We start from the raw sequence: 23,722 nt of genomic DNA on the forward strand, positions 1-23,722 counted from the left end.
ATGGCATACGCGGCTGAATCCCGTCACGCCTGTAGAATAAAACGAAGACAAACCTAGTGAGAACGTGAATCTATGGTAAATAACCAAAGTTATTCAGAGAAAAAAACTACTTCACCAAATACAGTAAAAGTACATTAAAAACAAAGGGTGCAGTAAGTCCGAATGCTAAAACTAGACATATAGTAATACGAGGAAAAGCATCTATGAATTAGATTTACCTTCGGCTGCTAAAATCCCTATTACTATTAATACTAAAACTTGCAGTATTAAATGTTGTTGTTATTGTTGTTGCCGACAAGGCTGTATTAAAGAGACAATGGCACATGTTTGGTCTGAAAACTCCATTTTTTCGCTAATTAGAAAATTTCAAGACCACATAATTGACTACAAAATATTATATCATGAAGAAGAAGTGCATGAATACTCGTCTGATAAAGACTGGCATTCCGCATCTGCATGTAAACCAAGAGAAGTACTTGTTTTCACGGGCTTAACCAGACAGTTCAAATAGTGTAGCAGCCATAAACAGTTTTAACATGTTCTGTTAGCTTATTGTGTACATCTTTGGTTCCTCAGATTTCTACGACACAATTTAAATCTTATTTCTATACCACGGATTCATTATCATATTTAAATCATTCCATTCCAAAAACTTGGAAGTGACAAGAATGTTTCTCGTGTGTGCCATAACATTATCCGTGTAAACTCGTTTAATTGAACCAATGAATTGGTCAAGCGGCGGAGGTGAATATTATTGATAAATAATACAGCATGTTCTTTTTGCCCAGTTTTCTCAGTAGAAGTTACTAGGGCTCAATCATAACCTTTGAAACAATTAACCTCATTTATATAGCAGTAAAATTATTGGCCTCTATAGAGTTATGGGGTAACAGGTCATCATAACGGTAGCATTGTCCTATATCTATATCTGGATAATTTTGAATTGCTAGAGCTAGTTAAAATGTTGGAAATCTATGTCGAAAAGAAGTGGGTTTTATTCTGTGTACAGTGACTTACGTCTGAGATGAACACTTTTATGAAGTCTTTTTATCATTTTTATATGATTTTACTTTTTATTCAATGTGTTACTTGTCTGAATATAAACTAAAAGCTATAAAAACGCTATATTTGTTACACTGCATTTTCGTTGATAAAGGATTGTAAATCACATATACAAGTATATTTCAAAAACTTAAGAAAGTGTCAACAATCATTTCTCTTTCTAGATTGATACATTCAGTAGAAAATGTGTGTAGATTTCCTTTTAAATCTGTCATTATCTCAGTGTCATATTTTAGTGATGACAAGATATGTTTATAAGTTCATAATTTTCTTACTAAAAAGATGCGACTTGCTTGTTTCGCCATTTCATTGCAAGAAATTTCATGTAAAGTGCTGACTGCACGAAGAATTCGTAGTTTTGAGATGTTATTTCCTTCCGGTACCCTACTGTGTTCCTTCTTCATGTATGTCTGTGTCTGTTTGTTACTTGTATGCAATTATAGCATTTGTTTGTGTTGATGTGCACATGTGCGCAGTCACTGTGAACATGTATACACTATGTACGTGTATACAGTTACAAATATCCATATTTCTATGTGGAGTGCTGTACGCCCGTAAGACGGCGTGGCTTTTACTGTTGGACTTTTGACCTTGTTTCTTGTTATCAAGGAGAAGGATGACAAACATGAAAAAGAAAGCAAGCAAATTGGACATGAAAATTTCTTTAAAATAAAACGTGTTTATACTGCAGGCTCCATACATATATATATTTCGATTCCAATGTATATGCAAGCATTTTATCTAATTAATATTTTAAGTTTTGCATGGTGTAATTTTATATCGTATTCTATATATATGATGTTCTATGTATTTACATGTATGTTTGTTTTTTGTTTTGTTTTTTCACACAACCTTTTTCATATTTTATACAGCTATAAATTACAGTAGCATTATGTTGCCTTAAGTTTACACTGATGTTTGATTAAATTACTTACTCATGATGAATAAAAAATAAATAAAAGCTAATTAAATTCATATATTTGCCATGCTTTTGATTGAACATACTAAATGATTTGTGAACAGAGAACCTATAACATTATTTTATGTTTTCTTTAGTTTAAATATGTGTCATTGTTTGAACATTTTAAATCTTTTAATTTTCGATTAGGTTGTTCTGATCATAAATGAATAAATGAATTATAAAATCATGTATCTGGACAGTCTTATTTCTAAGATAAGATAACCATGCAGTGTTTCTTTCGTACCAGTTGTAGGTGGGTGGGATATTGCCACTGATCATATCAATTTGCACATTTTCTGAATTTACATCTTTTGATTAACTGGTATCCATTAAACGGTGAATTACATGCTTGCATTAGGGGAGACCAGAGAAATTCTCTGAAATCTGGGCAAAATCTACTAACTGAATATAAATATAGTGATGATTATTACCATGCACGAGAACAAATCGCTATCAAGAAATATGGATACGATTTGTTCAGTTCTGATTCTAAGGTCAAGTCGATAAAAGCTCTCGAGATAAGCTAACATAGTCTTCTTATATTGCTTGCTTGTTTGTTTTGTTTTTAATTTACAGTCACACGGACGAAATTTAGGTCATATGGCGAGTTTCCTAACTTATGTAGTGGAGGAAGATCCTAGGTACCCTATGGACATTGTTTGAGGCATGGAAGGGCACCGGGGAAGAACTACTGCTCTTCCGTGAGCTAGCTGGATGACCTCCTCACTTGAAAGAAATCTATACCCAAAGCGAGTTTTGAACCAATATCGATAAGGTGGGACAAGGCATTCAAAGTCAGCGACCTAAACTACACTCGGCAACAGAAGCCCCCTTCTTATGTCGACTTCATGGTACAGCTGAACATTTTGATACATAACGTTTGTTGTATAATAATGACTTTTTATATTACTTTGACATTGTTTTCAGCAGTATTCATTCTAACGATAAAAACAGATATAGATATTGAAGTTATGGTGTGATTTTCATTTACGTAATTTATCTTGTAGGTAAGAGATATACTGTTTAGACCGATATGCGATGCCTACTTATTTTGGATCGACAGTCATAAAAGCTATTGAAACCGCCGGAGATTTGCTTGTCTCCTTTTTTTTGTTTGATGCCGTTATCCACCAAGTTTTCCAATTACATGCCATGATCAGTAAACTTAACCTGTGTTTCTGGATTCTTTCCCAGTATTCTCTGCAAATAATTTACTTTTTCCTCGAAAAAAATCAATTAACAATTCGAAGAAAATTGATCGCGTAGTTAAGAGATTTAATGTATTTATTTAGGATCGACTTTCATAAAACTTGCCATTGTTTAGGTGAGGGTGTGTATTAGCTTTTTTTGGCAATACTTTCGAACAAAACAAATGTTCAAATGTTTAAGGCGGTCAGTCAATCTAACCTGGGTTTCTTTTCTGGATCAACATACTCTCAGCAACTAACTTCCATGCCAATGAATAAACTTAGATGTTTTGTCTTCAGCAAATCATCTCAGAGAGCATACCTCTTATTCACATTCATTACAAAAGCTATATATATAGTTTTCAGCGCTCGGTCTTAAACTCGTAGGCTGTAAAGTTCGATGTTCTATTGATATTGGTTTACAGAGAAAATTTTTAATTGAACGAAACTTTAGGTACTCTGCTTTCACTGGTGTCATCAACGAAGGTTAGAATATAAATATGAAGTCTTAAAATGGTGTTGTTTTCGGGGCTCGAGAAGGGGCTGGTATAACAAACTGCCCGACGTTGTCTTAATAAATCTATTTAAATTTTCAATTCCGTTAAATTACTGATGTTCCCTGTAAAAATAAAAATAATGTAATGGTAAATGCCGAGGCAGCATACTGTAGTTAAACCCATGCAAGTATGGAATACCGCCCTCCTGTTCTTTCATTAACGATAGCGGCTCTTGTTGATCCATTACTTGCATGTTGCGAAAAAGGATTGAAAGCATTCTCATAGGGTAGTGTTGTAATTTGAATGCATGAACTTGGCTATGTCCGTTCTAGAAACTCGAAGAAAGAAAGTCAATGAAGGAGAAACCATAAGCATCTCAAATACGCGAAACCAAAGACAAGAGAAAATGAGAATGAACCTGTGTGATATTGTCCCGGAAACCACTGTAAATATCAATAATAACATAGACAAATATGCATTACCAAATACAGGGTATAAACAGTGTGAATGGACTTTTGACCGATCTCTAGTTTACAAATACAGCAGGTTCTAAAATCAGTTGGTGATCACATATTGGTTATTTTTAAAGAAATGAAATGAAAGAAATATGAAATGAAAGAAAGAAGTAATGTAGTTTATAATTGAAAACAAAACGTTCATCCATTGCCTGTTTTATTCACGATTATTCATTGCTTTAAACAAGCAGGTTGTCAACTTTCAACGTAAGCAAAATGGTAACATTGAATCCTTAGTCTAACGTTGTGGGTCCTTGTACCGAGTCCGTCTATATTGTTTAGTCGTGATCTGAAAAAGAAAATGACACGCATATATATATTGTATTAAGATTCCCAAGCTAACTGAAATTGGCATACACGAAAATAGAAAAACATGGTGAAATCCTTGATGGTGCTGACATCCATGGATATATGTTTTTCAAGTCTGATGGATAAGCCTTCGGTTAATATAATGTCTCCTATTTTTTTTATTTTTATAATATGAGCCGTGCCATGGGAAAACCAACATAGTGGGTTGCAACCAGCATGGATCCAGACCAGCCTGCGCATCCGCGCAGTCTGGTCAGGATCCATGCTGTTCGCTTTCAAAGCCTAAAGCAATTAGAGAAACCATTAGCGAACAGCATGGATCCTGACCAGACTGCGCGGATGCGCAGGCTGGTCTGGATCCATGCTGGTCGCAAAGCCACTATGTTGGTTTTCCCATGGCACGGCTCATATGTAAATGAGTAGGAACATTACTGATTTCAGACATCTTTATTAACATCTAATGATAGAGATCTGAAAAAATAGTTAAAAGAAAGATTAAACAAATACGTATGAAATCTTATTCATATGATAGTGTTTCTGATATCATATATAATATCCTCTAATATGTTTCATTTCCTAGTCTGTATAACTGTCACAGCAATAGATATAAAAGAAAACTTGAAGTAGGTAATTTGAAGTTTATTTCTTTATGAAGTATTACTTCCTATTAATCAATTTATTGTAAATCTAAACCTATCAATACCATATACACCATGACAAATATAAAATGGAGAATGTTAACCTTGATTCATGACTTCTGTGTATTAGTTATTGACAACATGTTCAAAACGATAATGGAACAGAAATCGTGCATTTCAGCGCGTTCGTTTGAATGGGATTAAACCGAAAGGGAGGCAAGTCAGTATTGGGGCGAAAGACCGAGTTGATACAGAGTTTGGTCAGACCTGTAATCTGGCTGATCAGCATTCTGATCAATAAGTCCAAATATAGAAAATTATTTTCTAGACCATTGTTTGTTTCATTTTCAGCTGACATAGGATATATGTGTATCCGCATTGTGTAATACAATGTAGGGATAATGCACGTTTTTTTTTGTGTATTAACGTCTGCAGAAGCCCGCGGGATTGTTTGTGACCGAGACCGAAGGTCGAGGTCACAAACATATCCCAAGGGCTTCTGCAGGCGTTACTACACAAAACAAACGTGTATTGTCGCTATTCTTGCATAAAAAAAACATTACACGACGACTAAATGCATTGTTTTCATATGTGATGACTTGACGATTCCGGTATATTTTTTATTTACCATTCTTGTTGTTCTTGGAAACGGTAAACATGTTTTAAATATCCATAACCGGGGCACACATAACAACAACACTACTAAAAGCGTGATTTGAAGGTTTTTGAGCATTTTATTTTTATTCTTAGTTATTACAAACGTTACATTACACATAATTTTGCATATAACTTAAAAATTTGATAAACAGGAACACAATTATTTTAAGAATAACAACTTTACATTCGAATTATTTTGAGTACGAACAAACAGAGTACGGATGAGTACGAAGCTAGTGACTAGCTTTCGATGTTTATTATATGAATTCTGCGAAAAATCAGGTAAAAACAAACCGACTGATACTAACAAAAATCATTAATATAATACCTAAAAACGGGAAATAGCACAAGTTACACGCGAAACTTACTTATTCACAGTTATTTACAATAACTGAACAGACGCTTTGTAAAGGGAGTAAACTCTAAGAGAAGCTAGTGCGTACATTGATGGGGGCGGTACGTTTGGGGTTGGAAACTGATACAGCTAAACATACTATGAATTACATTGTATCTATAATGCTACAAGAAGGGGTTATTATGGAAGAAACAAGATGCAAATGCCAAATATCAGTCTGCGCAGAAATACATACATACGTCCCTGGCAAAGCATTTCAAAAATAAAAATCATGTATTAACAGCACGTGAATTGCCTTGTTTGCACACGATTTTTCTCCCGTTTATACATGGGCGGATCCAGTGAAAAAAGTAGTTTTTATGCAAGAATGGATTGTAATTGCATACATGCATTAGCATAATGTAGGAACGCAGAGAGATTCAATAAGGACCAGACGCTTCCAAATAGATTCAGCTCATGTATTGTGTACATATGACTATTTGCAGACTAACACCGGACCCAGTGTTGCATATCGAGAATAGGTTGTATTAAGAGACTATCATTATTTCAAATGTTTTATATTGTGAAAGTCGGTTTCATTTTATCAAATAGGAAAAGTGGAAAACCACAGGTCGCCCAACACGACATAAATGAAATGAAATACTGAACACTTTCTTAAAGTAAGTAAACTTTCTAGATATTCAACCACTTTAAATTGCTCAAGGTTGAATTAGGCGTTTACTGTTCATGTTAGGATTATGGACGTATCCGAAAATCTTATACTACTGTGTTTAACAGAAAAACTTAATCCATTGAAATGATGTTAAAATGATAATAATGTTCGAAACAAAGTTAACTGTTATATCAAATGACCAAAAATATGAACAATGGAAAGAAACGCAATATAGATGGGCAAAAAGATCCTTATTGATGTGCTGCTTGAACTTTCGGTGAGAATATGAGAAGAATTATTAAACTAAGCAATATGGAGCCCAAGAAGCAGTAATTTTCTGGTCATCAGCACATGCAATACATTCACAAATTCTGACAGATAGTAGCCGAGTACTACTTGTTTAACTTGTTTTAATTCTTAGTCATATTAGTATAGTTCTAAATTTCACATTCTTCTCAAATGTAGGTATCAAAACTATATATTCATTTTCCGTTTGAGTTAAGCCTGTAGCGAAAAAGTGTTATTCACTATCGTCACTGGTTTCACAACTACCTATATTGCTGGGAAACGAAGCAAAGACTTGCGAAAGTCTAAAAACTCGACAGATGTCTCCCATCACATGTATGGACAGTGGCAGTTGCTGATCTGAATTCTGATAGGTTTGTAAGCTTGTCGTGGAGCATGCCTGCTGTTATAATGCGGTAAAATTGTAAGTTATTGCCAGCAAACGCAAGAAAATTAGTTTAATTAGTTTAAATTACTGACATAAATCCGGTATGTGTGATAAATGTATGTAACCATTTCTTTCTTGTTACAACTTCTCCCTCGAAATAAAAAAATAAATGAATGACTGTCATTTTTATAAAAATGTTTCCTTGGCGAGTGGGTTCAGGATTTCATATCATTGATATTTCGTTGTACAAACTGTTTTTGCATGTTAAATATTGTTCACGTAGGGGAAACCAAGAATGCAACGTCATCAAAAAGCAGCGCAAATGAGCTGGCCACACACAAATTTACGTCGATTCAGGTAAGAAAAGTCTTGTAACTTTTTTATTACTGCAGCTTTCGACTCGAGATAAAGAGCACCGTACCCGGCCTGGAGTATACTATTCTGCGGTAGTGTTCCATGTTGTACGTATAGCTTGGTTTTTGCTCGAAAACGCGAACAGTTGGCAAAGAGGGTATGAGCTGTACCACACTTTTGTCTAAGAAAGTGAGTTTTGATCGTATTTTCGTGAAATGAGGACAGATTTGACGCTCATTTAATATCAGTGACGAGCATAATAGTCAACCACTGTTTTATTTTGCTATTTACAAGGATATCTGACGATATTTTATTCAAAACAAACAACATTATTAAAATGAGAACATCCACACTGACGACTTTGTTGGAGAACATCCACACTCTTAATTACCATTATTGCAGTTATGCTTCCTAAAAGCTATGTCTTAGACAGTCAAGCTACGTTGTTCAACAACCAGTGTCGTCTATACATACAATCAGCAGTTCTAACCATTTACCTCGAGTCTAGACCAGTTAAAATAGATCTGCCTAATCATATGGCAATGGCTGAGCACATGTTAGGCTAACATTAATCTCTGTGTATAGTGTGGCATAAGGACACGGTGTTCAGATTGGTTGCATCTTAGGAAAAAAAATATTTTAAGATAACAAGACAAATTTGCATAAAAGTCCTGCAAACAAAGTTTCAAAGCAAATAGAGGATTGGAATAGTTATTGTATTGTTATTTTGTTTATAACTATATCCACCCCAAAGTGCATAAAACACGGATAGTTAGTACTTTAACTAAATATTATAACTAAGATATTTTAAATCTTATTTCAGCAAATGGAAGCCTCTTTCAAATATCAAATACAATCCAACCTTATACATAAAAAGGGCATTATCACTTAAGGTGATTATGCACATTTGATAAACCGGCAGAAAAGCATACAATGTATTATCATTGCGTAGACTAAAGCCTGGGTTCTGCATACGGAACCGAAATTCATTTATTGAATGGCAATCTCATGACAACAATATTATATTTCTAAAGATAAAACGTGATATTAAAATTGTTCGAACATTAAATAGTTCTAAATAGTGTCTTTAAATCAGCTTGAAATGCGCTGATCTCTTAAAATAAAGGCAACGTCTATAGCCTAGCTTCGAGCGCGCGAGGTCGTGGATTCGATCCCCGGCCGCGTCATACCAAAGACGTGAAAAATGGTATCAGTAGCTTCCTTACTTGGCGCTCAGCATTAAAAGGGAAACTGGCCTCTTCTCTCATACTCTCGTGGAGATTGATCCTATCAGGAATGAGGGGTCGAGAGTGAATAATATAAGTTGTAGAACTTCCTTCACAATCGACTTAAAATGAATTCTGTATAAACTAAAATAAAGGCACACGTAAGACCGTAGCTTATATTTTCGACTGAGAAGATTCATTAAAAGCTTCATTGGGGACAATTTACTTTTGAAAAGATGATTTCCTATAGGCACATATTACAAAAAGTTACTTAAGGTCAAAACATTTTGTTAAGCAGAAAAAATCACATGACACTATCAATTTACATTTGCCAAAAGTTGCAAGTTTATTCTATAATTTGGAAAAAATCGGAGTTTAATCGAATTTTAAATCAGTGAAGAAAAACAAATGGATCAGAACTTGTAGAACTACCTTAGGCAACATACGGGAAAGATTTTCATGTGACGCCTTCAACTTTCGTCAGTATTTATACACCTTTCCACACTCATCACATCCTTGATTTTCTCTCTCCGCTGTGACTGTCTTAAGTGATCTCGCAGAGCAGGTTTTCTGGCTGAAGCTTAGCCCCTAATATCGCACTTCAATCAAATGCTGATTTATTAAAATAAATTTCCCATAATTTGAAATGTACTGCAATGCTATTGGACAAAAAATAATTTCAAATATTAAATACTGTTACAACTGTATTAATAAATTTACTAGTTGCGGACACCTTTTGATATTAGCAGATCTTAATAATTTCAAACTATTTTATAGAGCTTGAGCCGTATTGTTCATTAATAGTAGTTCAGCCAGGAAAATTGTAAGGGTGTTTAAGTATAGGTTTGTGGTTTGGCAAAAGAAATTTACATATATTTTGTTATCTCGCATATGTAATTGGTGCCAAAATTATTTAAATGCAATGAGAAGATTTATTTTTCTAATTATTGGCTACCTGTTTAGTATTTAAAATTATTTTGTGAACAAATTTAAGCTCCGCATACAGTATGTGACTTACCGGGTTAATAAACGACTAGAAGTAAATGTTGATTTACCAAAATTAATTTCCCAACGACATTTTTTGTTGAACAACGTAGCTTGACTGCCTAAGACATAGCTTTTAGGAAGCATAACTGCAATAATTGTAATTAAGAGTGTGGATGTTCTCCAACAAAGTCGTCAGTGTGGATGTTCTCATTTTAATAATGTTGTTTGTTTTGAATAAAATATCGTCAGATATCCTTGAAAATAGCAGAATAAAATAATGATTGACTATTATGCTCGTCACTGATATTAAATGAGCGTCAAATCTGTCCTCAATTTAAGAAAATACGATCAAAACTCACTTTCTTAGACAAAAGTGTGGTACAGCTCATACCCTCTTTGCCAACTGTTCGCGTTTTCGAGCAATAACCAAGCTAAACGTACAACATGGAACACTACCGCAGAATTGTATACTCCAGGCCGGGTACGGTGCTCTTTATCTTGAGTCGAAAACTGCGGTAATAAAAAAGTTACAAGACTTTTCTGACCTGATTCGACGTAAATTTGTGTGTGGTCAGCTCATTTGCGCTGGGTTTTGATGGCGTTGCATTCTTGGTTTCCCCACCGTGTTGTTGGAAAAGTTGTAAAAAAAAGTCTACTACAAGAACGATATTATGTATAATCTACCGCGCAAAACCATCGTGAGAATAAATAGTGATTAATATTCGACAAACAGTAGCAATTTCTGTATATAAGTGTTTCCATCTAGGCTCCTCAGTTTCCGGTCTGAAAAAAAAATTCTGCGTTTGGTAATACATGTATAACAATTTGTTTGTTTTATACATGTATTTAGTGCAGTTAAAACACACATAAAAACGGATTTTTATCACAATGATATCAAAATATTGGCTAACTGTTATCTATAATGTACATGTATTTAAATGGTTTTTAAAAAAAATGGTGTACTTTGTAATGTCCTCCCTTGTTTTGAAAATATTTCGAGATAATTATATGATATGCGGCTTTCACTCTTACATGAAAACTAAGTTTAAACTATACTGTTAGATACTAGGATGCGTGTATACGGAAATAATAAGTATATACCTCAACTTTCGTTTTGAAATATGCCTACATTTAAAAAAAAATACTAGTGGAAAAACTACGGGCTATGGAGGAATATATTTAATGAAACGTTAAGATATACGGCTGGATAATACGATGCACTTAAAACCATCAAATATTTTCTACAGTCAACACCAAATATCATCCACATTTGGAAAATGGAACAGACACAGGAGTACAACTATTGGAGAGACTTTAGACGATCTGTGTAATGGACGTTGTAAAATATCGGAGATAGAGACGATTAAGGTGGTAAAGAAAGATGGGAAATGGTATACGATTGACAACCGCCGACTCTGGGTGTTCCATCACTTGGAGGCCGCTGGAAAGTGTACAGAAATTCCGGTTGAAGTAATACAATACAACCCGCTGAAACATAGTCGTAAATTCTCCAGTATAAATGGTGGGAAATCTGTCAAAATCATAAAAGGCAGGAGTCCAGGTGGAACATGGCATAAACGGCTATATCCCGTCACGCCTATTGAGGAAAGGGAAGACAAACCTGCAGAAAATGCATGTATCGTAAATAACCAAAGTAATTCAGAAAAAGATGAATCACCAAGTGCAGTTAATGTTAATGGACCTTTACCCGACGTCTTAAATTCAAAAGGAACAGTAAGCCAGAGTTGTATAACTAAAAGGTTACCTATAACATGTGTAAGTGGAAAGGTCGATTCAAATAGAATTTCAAGATCACCTGATATAAAAACCGTAACTGCTAAATACAGAGGAATTTCATTATCAAGTGATATTGCTGTTGCGAACAGGGATGAATGGCGGAAAAGAATGGCACATGTTTGGTCTCGAAACTCAGTTCCCCTTCGGTTATTGGACAGCTTTAAATCTAAACAATTGAATACGAAATATCATGGATACCATCGCTATATACCGTACAATTTCCCCTCTAAAATTGCCATTCAGCATAGTACGAGTCACTTCAGATACAGCCAACCATTTAAAGAGCGCCATGAAGACAAGTACTCTAAATCCAGAAAGTCCGAAGGTTTCATTGAGAAAGATAAGGTGAATGTATATTCTGATTCGTCTGATAATGACTGGCAAGATGATGATATTGCTATGTTAGTTGGTGAACGCGAACTTAGTAATGGCGATAAGAATGAAAAAAGTGATAGTGATGATAACAAAGATTCTAAAGAAATAGACTATGACGACGACCCTTGGAGTGATGTCACATATGACGATGATACAAGTTCGGATCCTGAATATGATGAATTAGACGTGTGGGAAACCAACTGTAATGAGTATAAAGTGTATCATCAGCTTTCAGACAGCGAATCGAGTGATTTTGTTTCTGATAGAGAATCAAGTGATTCCGAAGATGCGTATGCAATGGAAAACTTAGAAAATAAAGAACAGTTACCAGAAGAGGTAACTGTTCAGACTCGTGGGCAATCAAATTATATATTTAATGACGAACATCGATTGTCTACGGCACAACCTGTGACGTCCTTTACCAACAGTGAACCGGACGTGAATGCTGCTTCTGATGTATCAAAAGTTGTTCTTTGTACATCGGAGGCATTTAAAGTACCCAATCATCATCAGACTTCCGCTGCAAATTCTGAATTGCCAGGCATATCTCCATATGGATCAGCAATAACCACATCAAATGATTGTACTAGGATATGTTTGCCTGCACTGCATCCTAAAACACAGGGTGATATTCGTACCGCTTTTCCTCACATAATACCCACGTTGTCATTCGTGGAACATTCAAGTGACTTAGTGAGTCGTCCCAAACTGTCTGCCTCTGCTTGTAAAACCACTGATTCGCCCTTTTCAATCGGATTCGCAACGAAGGCTCGTCCAGACAGCTCAATTTGTATAACAGTTCCAACATGTTATGTTAGTACTCAGTCTGATAGTTTGATGTGTGTTTCAACATTTTCTGAGACATCTTCTACAAACCTTACTTCTCAGTTTTCTACAACAAATTCAAAAACGAATTCGAATACAATTTCAAGTATATCTCCCTTAGATACAACAACTACTGCAACGCTAAGTCCGGTCGTAGCACCTATTAATTTGTCAAGTGTCAAATGTGAATCTTTTTTCGAAGAAAGTAGTGTCGACACTGATTTGAGTGACACTGATGATGAAGACGATGAAGACAGTGAGGACTGTTACCTCTCAGTTTATTACACATTGGATGGTGCAAGTGACATCGCCATCAAGAAATTTGGTTACGATTTGTTCAGTTCCGATTCTGATTAGGTTACATTGAAATAAGCTTGCCATAATAGGTAGCATGGTATTCCGATATTGACTCGGTTCTAATACAAAATGTTTATTGAGAAAAATAGATGTCCTGTGTACAAAACATACCTAGTAGTTAAGAGATAGACTGTTTAGACCGATACGCAATGTGTTTGAACCTTTTAAATTTGGATCTACTGTCACCAAAGCTATTATGATTGGCAGATGTGTGTCTCGTTTGGATTGATGCCGGTTCCTTACGGTGTATATTATGACACTTCAGCAGATACTATTCAAGAAACAAAGCAAATCCAATTAATCACCACCTTAAATATTACCACAGAAGTTGCATGTATATGTTTTGAAAGGGATGTATTTGATAAATCTCAGCGGAAAATGTTATTGTGACGTAACGAAATGTAACGATTGGAAAGTTCTTATAATTGTGCACATGCATTTTGCTTTTGTAGTGTTATTAGTCTTTTAATTAACTTGTGGCTTCCTACAAAACAACTTCGTTTTGAATTTAAATCTATACTAAATTTAGTTGTTCTTTACACCATTTCAATGCAATACTATTGCGCAGCCTTATTTCATATGACCTGTGTTAAGATGCATTCATGACAAAGTTCGCTCGTAAATTCAGTCTCTTTAAAAAGCTGTACTTACTCCTCGAGAAAATGTTTCAAGAATACAAGAGACACATTACGTTCGTAGAATATGCCAGAAGGTTAATTGCTTCTCTTCAGTGCCAAACCAAATTACAAATGTACACTGATTATCATTTACATTTAAGTTAGTATTAATTGATAAAAATCTCTGTCGGCATCAGTGTTATACATGTTATGATTTTTGTCTTTAACCTGCATGTTCTTGTAGAACAGAGACAATACTCGAATAAAACCAAAGCAAATAAGGGTCATTTTTATGTAAGAAACATATTTTACTCTTAAAAATTAACATTATCTAGAATATAAACTTGAAACAAAAATTCTGGTATTTATAAATTCCATGTTTAAAATGTGTCAACATAAAAGTGTCAGACCTTTCATGAAATCTCGGTGAGAATTAACGGAAAATAATCATCAGAGCAATTTCAGTATTTAACCTTTCGCCTACTGGCGGCAAGTAATTCTGTCTTTGCGACGAGTGTAGACCAAGATCAGCCTGCACATCCGCGCAGTCTGATCATGGTCTGCACTGTTCACTATTTCAGTGAACACCCCTTCGAAAATAAATGGTATTGTACACATTGAATGATGGACCAATCTATTTTAGAAATTAGCAGGTTAAGGGTTAAACAGGTCTAGTCCTTTGTAGCCATGGAGTCCATTTAATATTTATCTATGATGATAGAGTTATTCCGGTGCGGAGTTTAAGCGGCAGATCGTTAACTTCATCAGCACCATAGGGTGAGATTTATGACTGTAAGGAGCAAGATATTATAGATAAGTCTAAGTTAGTGACCATTCTTACATGTCGATTGCGTCGCAACTTGTAGTATTCTTTCATCATGAGGGCATTTTTTAAAATGTTTATCTAAATTTTGTGTATCAAATTAACAAAATTAACATTTAATAATAAAACAATCCTGATTTAGAATTTTTGTAATATCATTTTAGCTACTATTCAAATGCTTTTAAAAATGTCTTTCATGAGCCTGTAGTTAAATCAATAATCAATATACCCCCAATATAAATTTAGTTTTATACTTTCGTATTCAGTTTGAAGAAAATGCAGTTTATGGTTGTAATTCGTACTACTTGGCAAAGTTCCATCGCTACTGTGGATTATTTTTTATACACTCTATCTAAATAACATATGCCATATTTTGAGTACACCATTTATTTCTGTTGGGAACTGCCCTGTGTATATGGACAACGTTGAAGAAAGATGAAATATACCAATTATATCGGAGACAGTTTGGTCTCAAGCAGAGACTGCAAAACTTTAGCCGTTACATAATTAACCAGATTCAATAGAAATACGTGGCAAAATTGTTGATCTTCCTATATTAGGAACATTTTTCTGTCGTCTGGTTCAATCATTTTAATGCAGATCATTTTAACAATCTCGCAGTTATTTTCAGTGCGGAATGTAACTGTTTGACCAGGAAGTATCTTAATTTAATGGGGACTATCTCATATGGATAGTCCCATGCTATTTGGGCGATATCTTATTTGTTGGTTTATTAAATTAGTGGTATATGTCCGTAAGTCAAAGCCAATTTAGTGGTGTTTATCCGTGGCGCATATACCACGTCATCGTACTACGTCACATTCTTTTCATCCTTGAGCTGCATTGAGGAAGGTGCGTAGAAATTCAGACAATTTAAAATTGAACTTTTTCCTTGTGATAATGCATATTCTTAAACTATACTTCAAAATAAAATTCATGAATACTTTGCCTTCTATAATACCGCTATTTCATGGATCGTTGGCACTTGAGATTAAAGATATTTTACGATTTAAAAAGCGAATGAGTCGGAACTGGGGAACATAGGCCTACATGGCGGATGGGCCCACGTGAATTTTTTATCGCAATGATATTCATTGGATAGTTTTTTTTGTTAGTAGATCTACTATTTAAATTTTAAATTTAAAAGTAAATAAATAAATTATTAGTAGATCTACTATTTAAAATTTTAAATTAAAAAATCAAGCAATATCTAGTCTAATTTCTAACGGAATCGACAGTGCTTTTAGTCTCCGGCACTGTCACAGGTTTATGAAATGATGATGAATTGTTGCTGTTGTTGATGATGCTGATGGTGATGTGAAGGAGGACGTTTGTGTAATCATATTATTTGACGTTGTTCTGCATGTGGATTATGTCAACGAGGATTATGATGATGATGATGATGATGATGATGATGGTCGTTATCACATTTTTCAGAGTTGCTGATGATGATAATGGTTAATTCCAATAAAAGTAATATGAATTGTTATTAATTGTGATGATGATTTGAAGGAAGATGTTGTTATAATCTATTGATATGTTATTATTGCTGCTGCTGAACTTGATGATGATGATGATAATGTTGATCGATATTACATAGATCTATTAGAACAAATTTGTTAAAGAGTTGATGTTGATGATGATAAGGGTTAATATGAAGGAGGACGTTTTTTGTAATCATATTATTTGACGTTGTTCTGCAATAGGATTATGTCAACGAGGTTGATGATGATGATGATGATGATGGTCGTTATCACATATTTCAGAGTTGTTGATGATGATAATGGTTAATTCCAATAAAAGTAATACGAATTGTTATTAATTGTGATGATGATTTGAAGGAAGATGTTGTTATAATCGTATTGATATGTTATTGCTGCTGCTGAACTTGATGATGATGATGATGATAATGTTGATCGATATTACATAGATCTATTAAAACAAATTTGTTTAAGAGTTGATGTCGATGATGATAAGGGTTAATTCTAGTCACAGAAATCTTAAACCTTTTAGTGAAAAGTAGCCAGCTCATCGGAAGTCAAGGTGGTAATGGGTTTCAGATTCTACTAATACGGTATACAAACGCCAATGGAAGTAAGAGGCACCCAATATGATCGTACGGCTGATGACTGGCTTATGTTGTTTTGTTTTGTTTTAAAGATGATGTTGATGATAATGTTGTTTTTGAGGATTATGATGAGAGGCTTATTTGTTTAAATTAGTTAACTTTTGCAATACTGTACTGCAAATTAAACTGTAATATGATCGGAATATTGACGACTGGCTTATGGAATTTTAAGAGATGATGTTGAACGATGATGATGGTGATGATGATGATTTGTTTATGTTGATGGACTTACTTGTAACAATTGCTCGTTTATTGCAATAAATCTACTTCAATTTATATTCATAAAATCATGATATTTGTAGAAACTTAATAATTTTTTTTTAATCTTTTTACGTCATTTTGGCGTTAGATAAAATGAAACGTCGTGAAAGACTGGAGAAGCGGGCCGGAGAGTTGGGTTTAACGGACAAAAGAAAGAGGCGGGACGAGCCTCCACTGGTGATTCCCCATCAAGATAATGAGGTGGAGAATCAGAGGCAGGACGAGGCTCCTCCATTGGTGATTCCCCAACAAGATCCTCCATTGGTGATTCCCCAACAAGATAACGAAGTGCAGCAACTCGTGCAAAATGATGTGGGTGGTGACTGTCTGCAAAAAGGAACTGACGACTGTAGCCCAGGTCAGGTTTTACCTAGTATTCATTCTGAACTGGGGATAGCTGTTTCAGATTCCCTAAAGTCTAAAATAATTTCCGGAAAATATGTTGAGCTAGCACATTTGTTAGATTCAAATATAAAGCCGGAACATAACAAGGTGTCAATCAGTACAACAGGTGAACTTGTTTTAAAACCTAGTGGGCCGTCAACCAAGATAAACGACATTGAATCTTGGTCAGACGCCTTTTTGATTTACACTAGTATATACTTATGTGCCCATCCCGAAAAAACGCAGGAGTTACTTAAGTATATGAGTACAGTCCGGGGTGGTGCTAGAAGGCATAAGGGTTTTGGATGGAAAGATTATGACCAGCAATTTAGATATCGCATGTCGGTTAATCCTGCGATGTCTTGGGCCAAAATAGACTACGAGTTATGGCTGGTGTACATGGCTAATGGGCAGTCTTCAAGTAACATAGCGGTTAACAAGCAATATTTTGGTAGGTGTTATGACTTTAATTATCGGCAATGCAGTCGACCTATTTGTCCTTATAAACACACTTGCATAACTTGTCACGCTGTTCATCCTTCTAGGTACTGTCCCAATAGAAAGCAGTTCCATGATGTTACAAGAAAACCTGTACGGGCCTTTGTTCCCCAAGGCCAGCGAGGTCACGTGTCACAGTTCAGCGGCCGCGGATCATTCCAATCCACAAATAGATTTAATGGCCCTTGGAAAAACTCCAGTTAAAGTTGAGGCTCTTGAAGAATTTATAAAGAGATATCCTAACAAAGCTGATGCAAAACTTTTAGTAGATGGGTTTAAATTTGGGTTCAAGCTTCAGTATTCAGGTCCTAGAGATTTTTCTGATGCGAAGAATCTGAAGTCTGCATATTCAAATAAATTAGCTTTGCAAGAAAAAATAGATAAGGAAGTTAAGTTAGGTCGCATTTCTGGCCCACATCCTAATCCCCCTTTTTGTAATCTGAGAATTTCCCCGATAGGTGTAGTTCCTGTGGCTGATGGCAGCTGGAGGTTAATAACTCACCTGTCTTATCCGTCAGGTCGCAGTATTAATGACGGAATCAATTATGACCTCTGCTCAGTAAACTATACATCGTTTGACACAGTGGCTGATATGATATTTAAACAGGGCAGGTCTGCACTTTTAGCTAAGCGTGATATAAAATCTGCATTTCGTTTATTGCCAGTGAATCCCACTGACTTTCACCTTCTTGGAATGAAAGTTGACAACATGTATTATTTCGATAAATGTTTACCCATGGGTCTGAGTCTATCCTGCGCATTATGGGAAAAAGTGTCAACTTTCCTGCATTGGTTAGTAACTGAGGTTACGGGTTTGGAAACATTAGATCATTACTTGGATGATTTTATTTTTGTGGGAAAGTCTGGTTCTGACAATTGTCTTACATTGGTCAAAGCATTTGAGGACATATGTTTACAATTAGTTATCCCTATAGCAGAGGAAAAGTCTGTAGGGCCCGTTACGGTTTTGACTTTCCTTGGATTTGAGCTTGATTCGGACCAAATGACAATTCGGATTCCGTTTAGTAAGATACAAGAGCTTCTTGACTTAATCCGGAATTTCCTGTGCAGATCAAAAGTAACACTTAAGCAGTTGCAATCTTTGACAGGGAAATTGTGCTTCTTTAGCAAAGCTATACGCGGAAGTAGGGCATTCTTGCGTCGCTTCTATGAGGCCATGTCTGGGCTAGATAAACCCCATCATCATCGTCGGGTCACGACGGACATGAAAGATGACTTACGTGTTTGGGTTTCATTTTTGAATAACTTCAATGGGGTCGTCCACATTCCTGCTAATGTTTGGCATGATAGCAATGTTTTAAATCTGCACACTGACAGTGCAGGTGCTGCAGATTGTGGTGGTGCTTGCTATCTTGATGGGTGTTGGGCGTTTTTTCCATGGCCTTTGTCGTGGTCAAAGTCACAAATACTTAAAGATATGACTTTTCTAGAAATGGTACCTGTAGTTTTAGCAATAGCATTGTGGGGTTCTAGAATCGCGAATAAAAAGGTATTAATGTGGATTGACAATGAAGCATAAGTGAAAGTTTTAAATAAGCAGTCTTGCAGATCAAAAGCGGTCATGCATCTGGTGCGTTATTTTGTGTTAAAATCAATGTCATTTAATATTGTGTTCAAAGCTAAACACATTGCATCGAAAGCTAATGGCATTTGTGATTCTCTTTCTCGGAAACAGTGGTCAAGATTCAGAGAGTTGGCGCCAAAAGCAAACAACGACCCGGAAGTTATTCCCCAAGATTTTCTTTCGCTGATATCCACGGTGAAGCTTCAAGACTTCTAAATGCTTCAATATCGGGGAATACTTCGTCAACGTACCGTCTGGGTTTGAACCGCTTTAGGCAGTTCCGTTTAGAGTACGGGTTAAACAGTGACTGGCCACCCCAGCTTGAGCACATTATGCAGTTTATAGCAAGTTTATCCTTACATGGTTTATCGGCTTCTACAGCTAGAATTTATGTTGCATCGATAGGATTTCAATGTAAAATATTGGGATATGAGGACGTTACTAAGCAATTCGTAATATCTAAAATGTTAGAGGGAATCAAAAGGTCAAAAACGAGATCAGATTGTAGACTGCCAATTACGCCCAGTCTGCTATCCAACATCTTGTTAAAACTTCCAGCCGTATGTACGAATGTATATGAAACAATTCTTTTTTCAGCGGCATATTCGCTGGCATTTTTTGTTTTTTTGAGAGTTGGTGAATTAACAGCATCGAAGCGTCAAAATTTAAGTAGCACGTTATGCGTTAATGATATCAATTTGATACAGGAAAGTAAAACTTTGATAGTTTCTCTCAGATTTTCGAAAACTGATCAGGAAGGGAAGGGCGAAAGATTGCAAATTTCTGCTCAAGGTGGTCACATATGCCCAGTTAAAAATGTTAAAGAATTCTTGTCTATGAGGCCGAAAATGCAGGGTCCATTTTTTGTACATTTTGATGGTAGCCCGCTTACAAGGTACCAATTTTCGGCGGTTCTTTCAAAAGCACTAGCAGTTCAAGGTCTGTCTCATATGCGTTTTAAGTCCCATTCCTTTAGAATAGGAGCGGCTACTACCGCGGCAAGTCTAGGGATGACCGACAAAGAAATAAAATTAGCGGGAAGATGGTCGTCTGATGCATACAAAGGTTATGTACGTAGTCCAACCAGGATGATTCCTAAACTAATCCGGTAGTTACGTTGCATTGTACATGTCTAAATCCGCTGTCACGATAATTTTCAGTAACTTAGACTGCGAATCGTTTCATTCAGTAATATGTAATTTATATTCAACCTTCAGGTCCCGGGAACGTTATCTGGTGTTTGGGCTCGTCATTAATTAAAAAAGCATTCATAACAGCAAGAAGCACCAGGGCCGGTCTAAACCTCGGTCTGGATGGAGTTGAAATCTGGTGGCAAGGTTATGGCGTCTGTGTTTGACCCAGCTGCTTTCAAAGTTACGAACCTTGTGCCGCGTAAGAGACGAACCTGATTTCTTATTAGTTCATTGCGGGGGAAACGACTTGGGGAAAACAAAACTGAAGGAACTCAGAACAGAAATTGATAAGATTATGGATTAAAAAAACACGCATCTTTCTTCTACAGTATTGATCTGGTCAAACATTCTCCCAAGAATCAGTTGGCGGTATTCAGACAATCGTATGGCAATGGACAGGTCCCGAAAAAGACTTAACAGTTACGGGGCTAAGAGGGTGGTTGATTCGGGTGGTGTTTCTCTCCAGCACCCACGTATAAATGTTCAGAGTCCCACACTGTTTCAGGGCGATGGAGTTCATTTATCTGAAGAGGGGAATATGTTATTTCTGCATAGTTTGGCTAGTCAGTTGGATGCAATTGTTAATGTCTGATGTGATATTGGTAGTAAACTAAGGGCGAATGGTCTGGGCGTGGCATCATTGGTTTGTCTTGTTCGCTGGTGCCAAATAAGGTTTTGTTTATTTGGCGGTGGCCTTCATTCCTGGAGCCCACTAGGTCTCCAGGTCCGATGGCCATGTGGCGGCCAGCGAACTTCGGACGCATAACTTTACCTCTTGCATGTGATATAAGCCTCTGTTTCCCAGGGCCAAATTTACAATAACTAACATGACTCAAATCCTCTATGGTCCGAACGATTGGAACTAATTGTTGCTGTTGTTGTTTAAACAATGCCAATGTGGGGCGTTATTGTGACTTTAATGAACTCATAGTTGCCGGGATACCCTAAATGGTCGTTTGTAATGACTGAGTATCTCGAATTGTTGTTGAAAATTTAAAATTGTGAAAAGTGAAATATTGTGCTCGTTGAGTGAAACTTGGGACGTTGACAGTGCGGAAAAATTGATAAATATTGACATTTTTTTAAAAACTATGGAGCCGCGCCCAGAAATTGCCATTCTTAAAGTTCAGTAATAAAATTGTGTACATTTGTATTTGTGTTTACTATTTTTTGCATTTGAAAAAGTAAAACGCTGTTCATCTTATATACTTGTTACTTAAGTCTTTTGAGAGTACCAAATAATGGGGACTATCTCATATGGATAGTCCCATGTTATTTGGGCGATATCTTATTTGTTGGTTTATTAAATTAGTGGTATATGTCCGTAAGTCAAAGCCAATTTAGTGGTGTTTATCCGTGGCGCATATACCACGTCATCGTACTACGTCACATTCTTTTCATCCTTGAGCTGCATTGAGGAAGGTGCGTAGAAATTCAGACAATTTAAAACCCACCCGGTCCCACCCTCCTTGACTTACTGGGATATATTTACAAATTCTATATGTTGTGTCAATTTGCAACTAAAGGATATATTATATTTCTTTTGGTTTCGTAGAAATTTCCCTTATCACTTCAATAAGATGCGAAAAGTATATATAGATTCTATTGACATTTTGAATTGTAGATACTGCCGCTCTTTCTCCTGTATGATTTCAGAGTGCATCCATAAAAACCAGGAAAGGACTACAGGATCGAGGTACGGCTCCAGCAGGACGGTGGAAATCCAAAACCTCAGCATTAAGCGGAATCCCGGCATGACCCCGTTTATGTTAGCGGCCAGCGAACTTCGGACGTATAACTTTACCTCTTGCATGTGATATAAGCCTCTGTTTCCCAGGGCCAAATTTACAATAACTAACATGATTCAAATCCTCTATGGTCCGAACGATTGGAACTAATTGTTGCTGTTGTTGTTTAAACAATGCCAATGTGGGGCGTTATTGTGACTTTAATGAACTCATAGTTGCCGGGATACCCTAAATGGTCGTTTGTAATGACTGAGTATCTCGAATTGTTGTTGAAAATTTAAAATTGTGAAAAGTGAAATATTGTGCTCGTTGAGTGAAACTTGGGACGTTGACAGTGCGGAAAAATTGATAAATATTGACATTTTTTTAAAAACTATGGAGCCGCGCCCAGAAATTGCCATTCTTAAAGTTCAGTAATAAAATTGTGTACATTTGTATTCGTGTTTACTATTTTTTGCATTTGAAAAAGTAAAACGCTGTTCATCTTATATACTTGTTACTTAAGTCTTTTGAGAGTACCAAATAACACTTTTTTAACTATTAATATACTGAAGGTTTTACCGAAATTTTTTAAATAGCAAACAAAACACTTTTTTCCTAATTCTTTGGTCGCGGATCATTACCAGGCATTGGCAGAAGCACTACCCGTCGATGCATCTGGGATCTTCAACCAACTCAGTCGTTGGAAAGTCGCCATAAGGACGTTACTGCTCAAAAACAAACAAACAGATAGACTACATAGATTACACATACTGCCAATTTCAGAAAAGCTCGCCGAATGGGCGTTTACATCAAACGCATGTAGTAAATGACGTAGCTGTCACTCTAGTTATCAGTGAGAGGATCACGCGTGTAGTTTGCTCCGCCCAAAAGTGTATTTCTATCGATCGCAGTGGTTTAAAATGTACAAAAACGATGTAAAGGGTTAGGTACAAAAGTAAAATATTGCGGGAATTTATTTCAAGATAATCCTGCATAATGCGTACATACTTGTGCATGACACGTCCGCAGCATATACACATAAAATTATTTAGATTAAAGATTTGAACTGGCTGAGG

The 23,722-nt window shown here is 35.9% G+C and overlaps 1 protein-coding gene across 1 annotated transcript; it reads left to right on the top strand.

Moving 5' to 3' along the window:
- Nucleotides 1-15,661: 15,661 nt before the first annotated feature.
- On the top strand, nucleotides 15,662-23,093 carry LOC128550125 (uncharacterized). Its single transcript, XM_053528443.1, has 2 exons — nucleotides 15,662-17,614; nucleotides 22,573-23,093. Exons 1-2 carry the CDS (start codon nucleotides 17,350-17,352, stop codon nucleotides 22,731-22,733), a joined length of 426 nt encoding a protein of 141 aa, XP_053384418.1. The 5' UTR covers nucleotides 15,662-17,349; the 3' UTR covers nucleotides 22,734-23,093.
- Nucleotides 23,094-23,722: the final 629 nt, after the last annotated feature.

Source organism: Mercenaria mercenaria, chromosome 2 (assembly GCF_021730395.1).
Source record: "Mercenaria mercenaria strain notata chromosome 2, MADL_Memer_1, whole genome shotgun sequence".
NCBI lineage: Eukaryota > Metazoa > Mollusca > Bivalvia > Venerida > Veneridae > Mercenaria > Mercenaria mercenaria.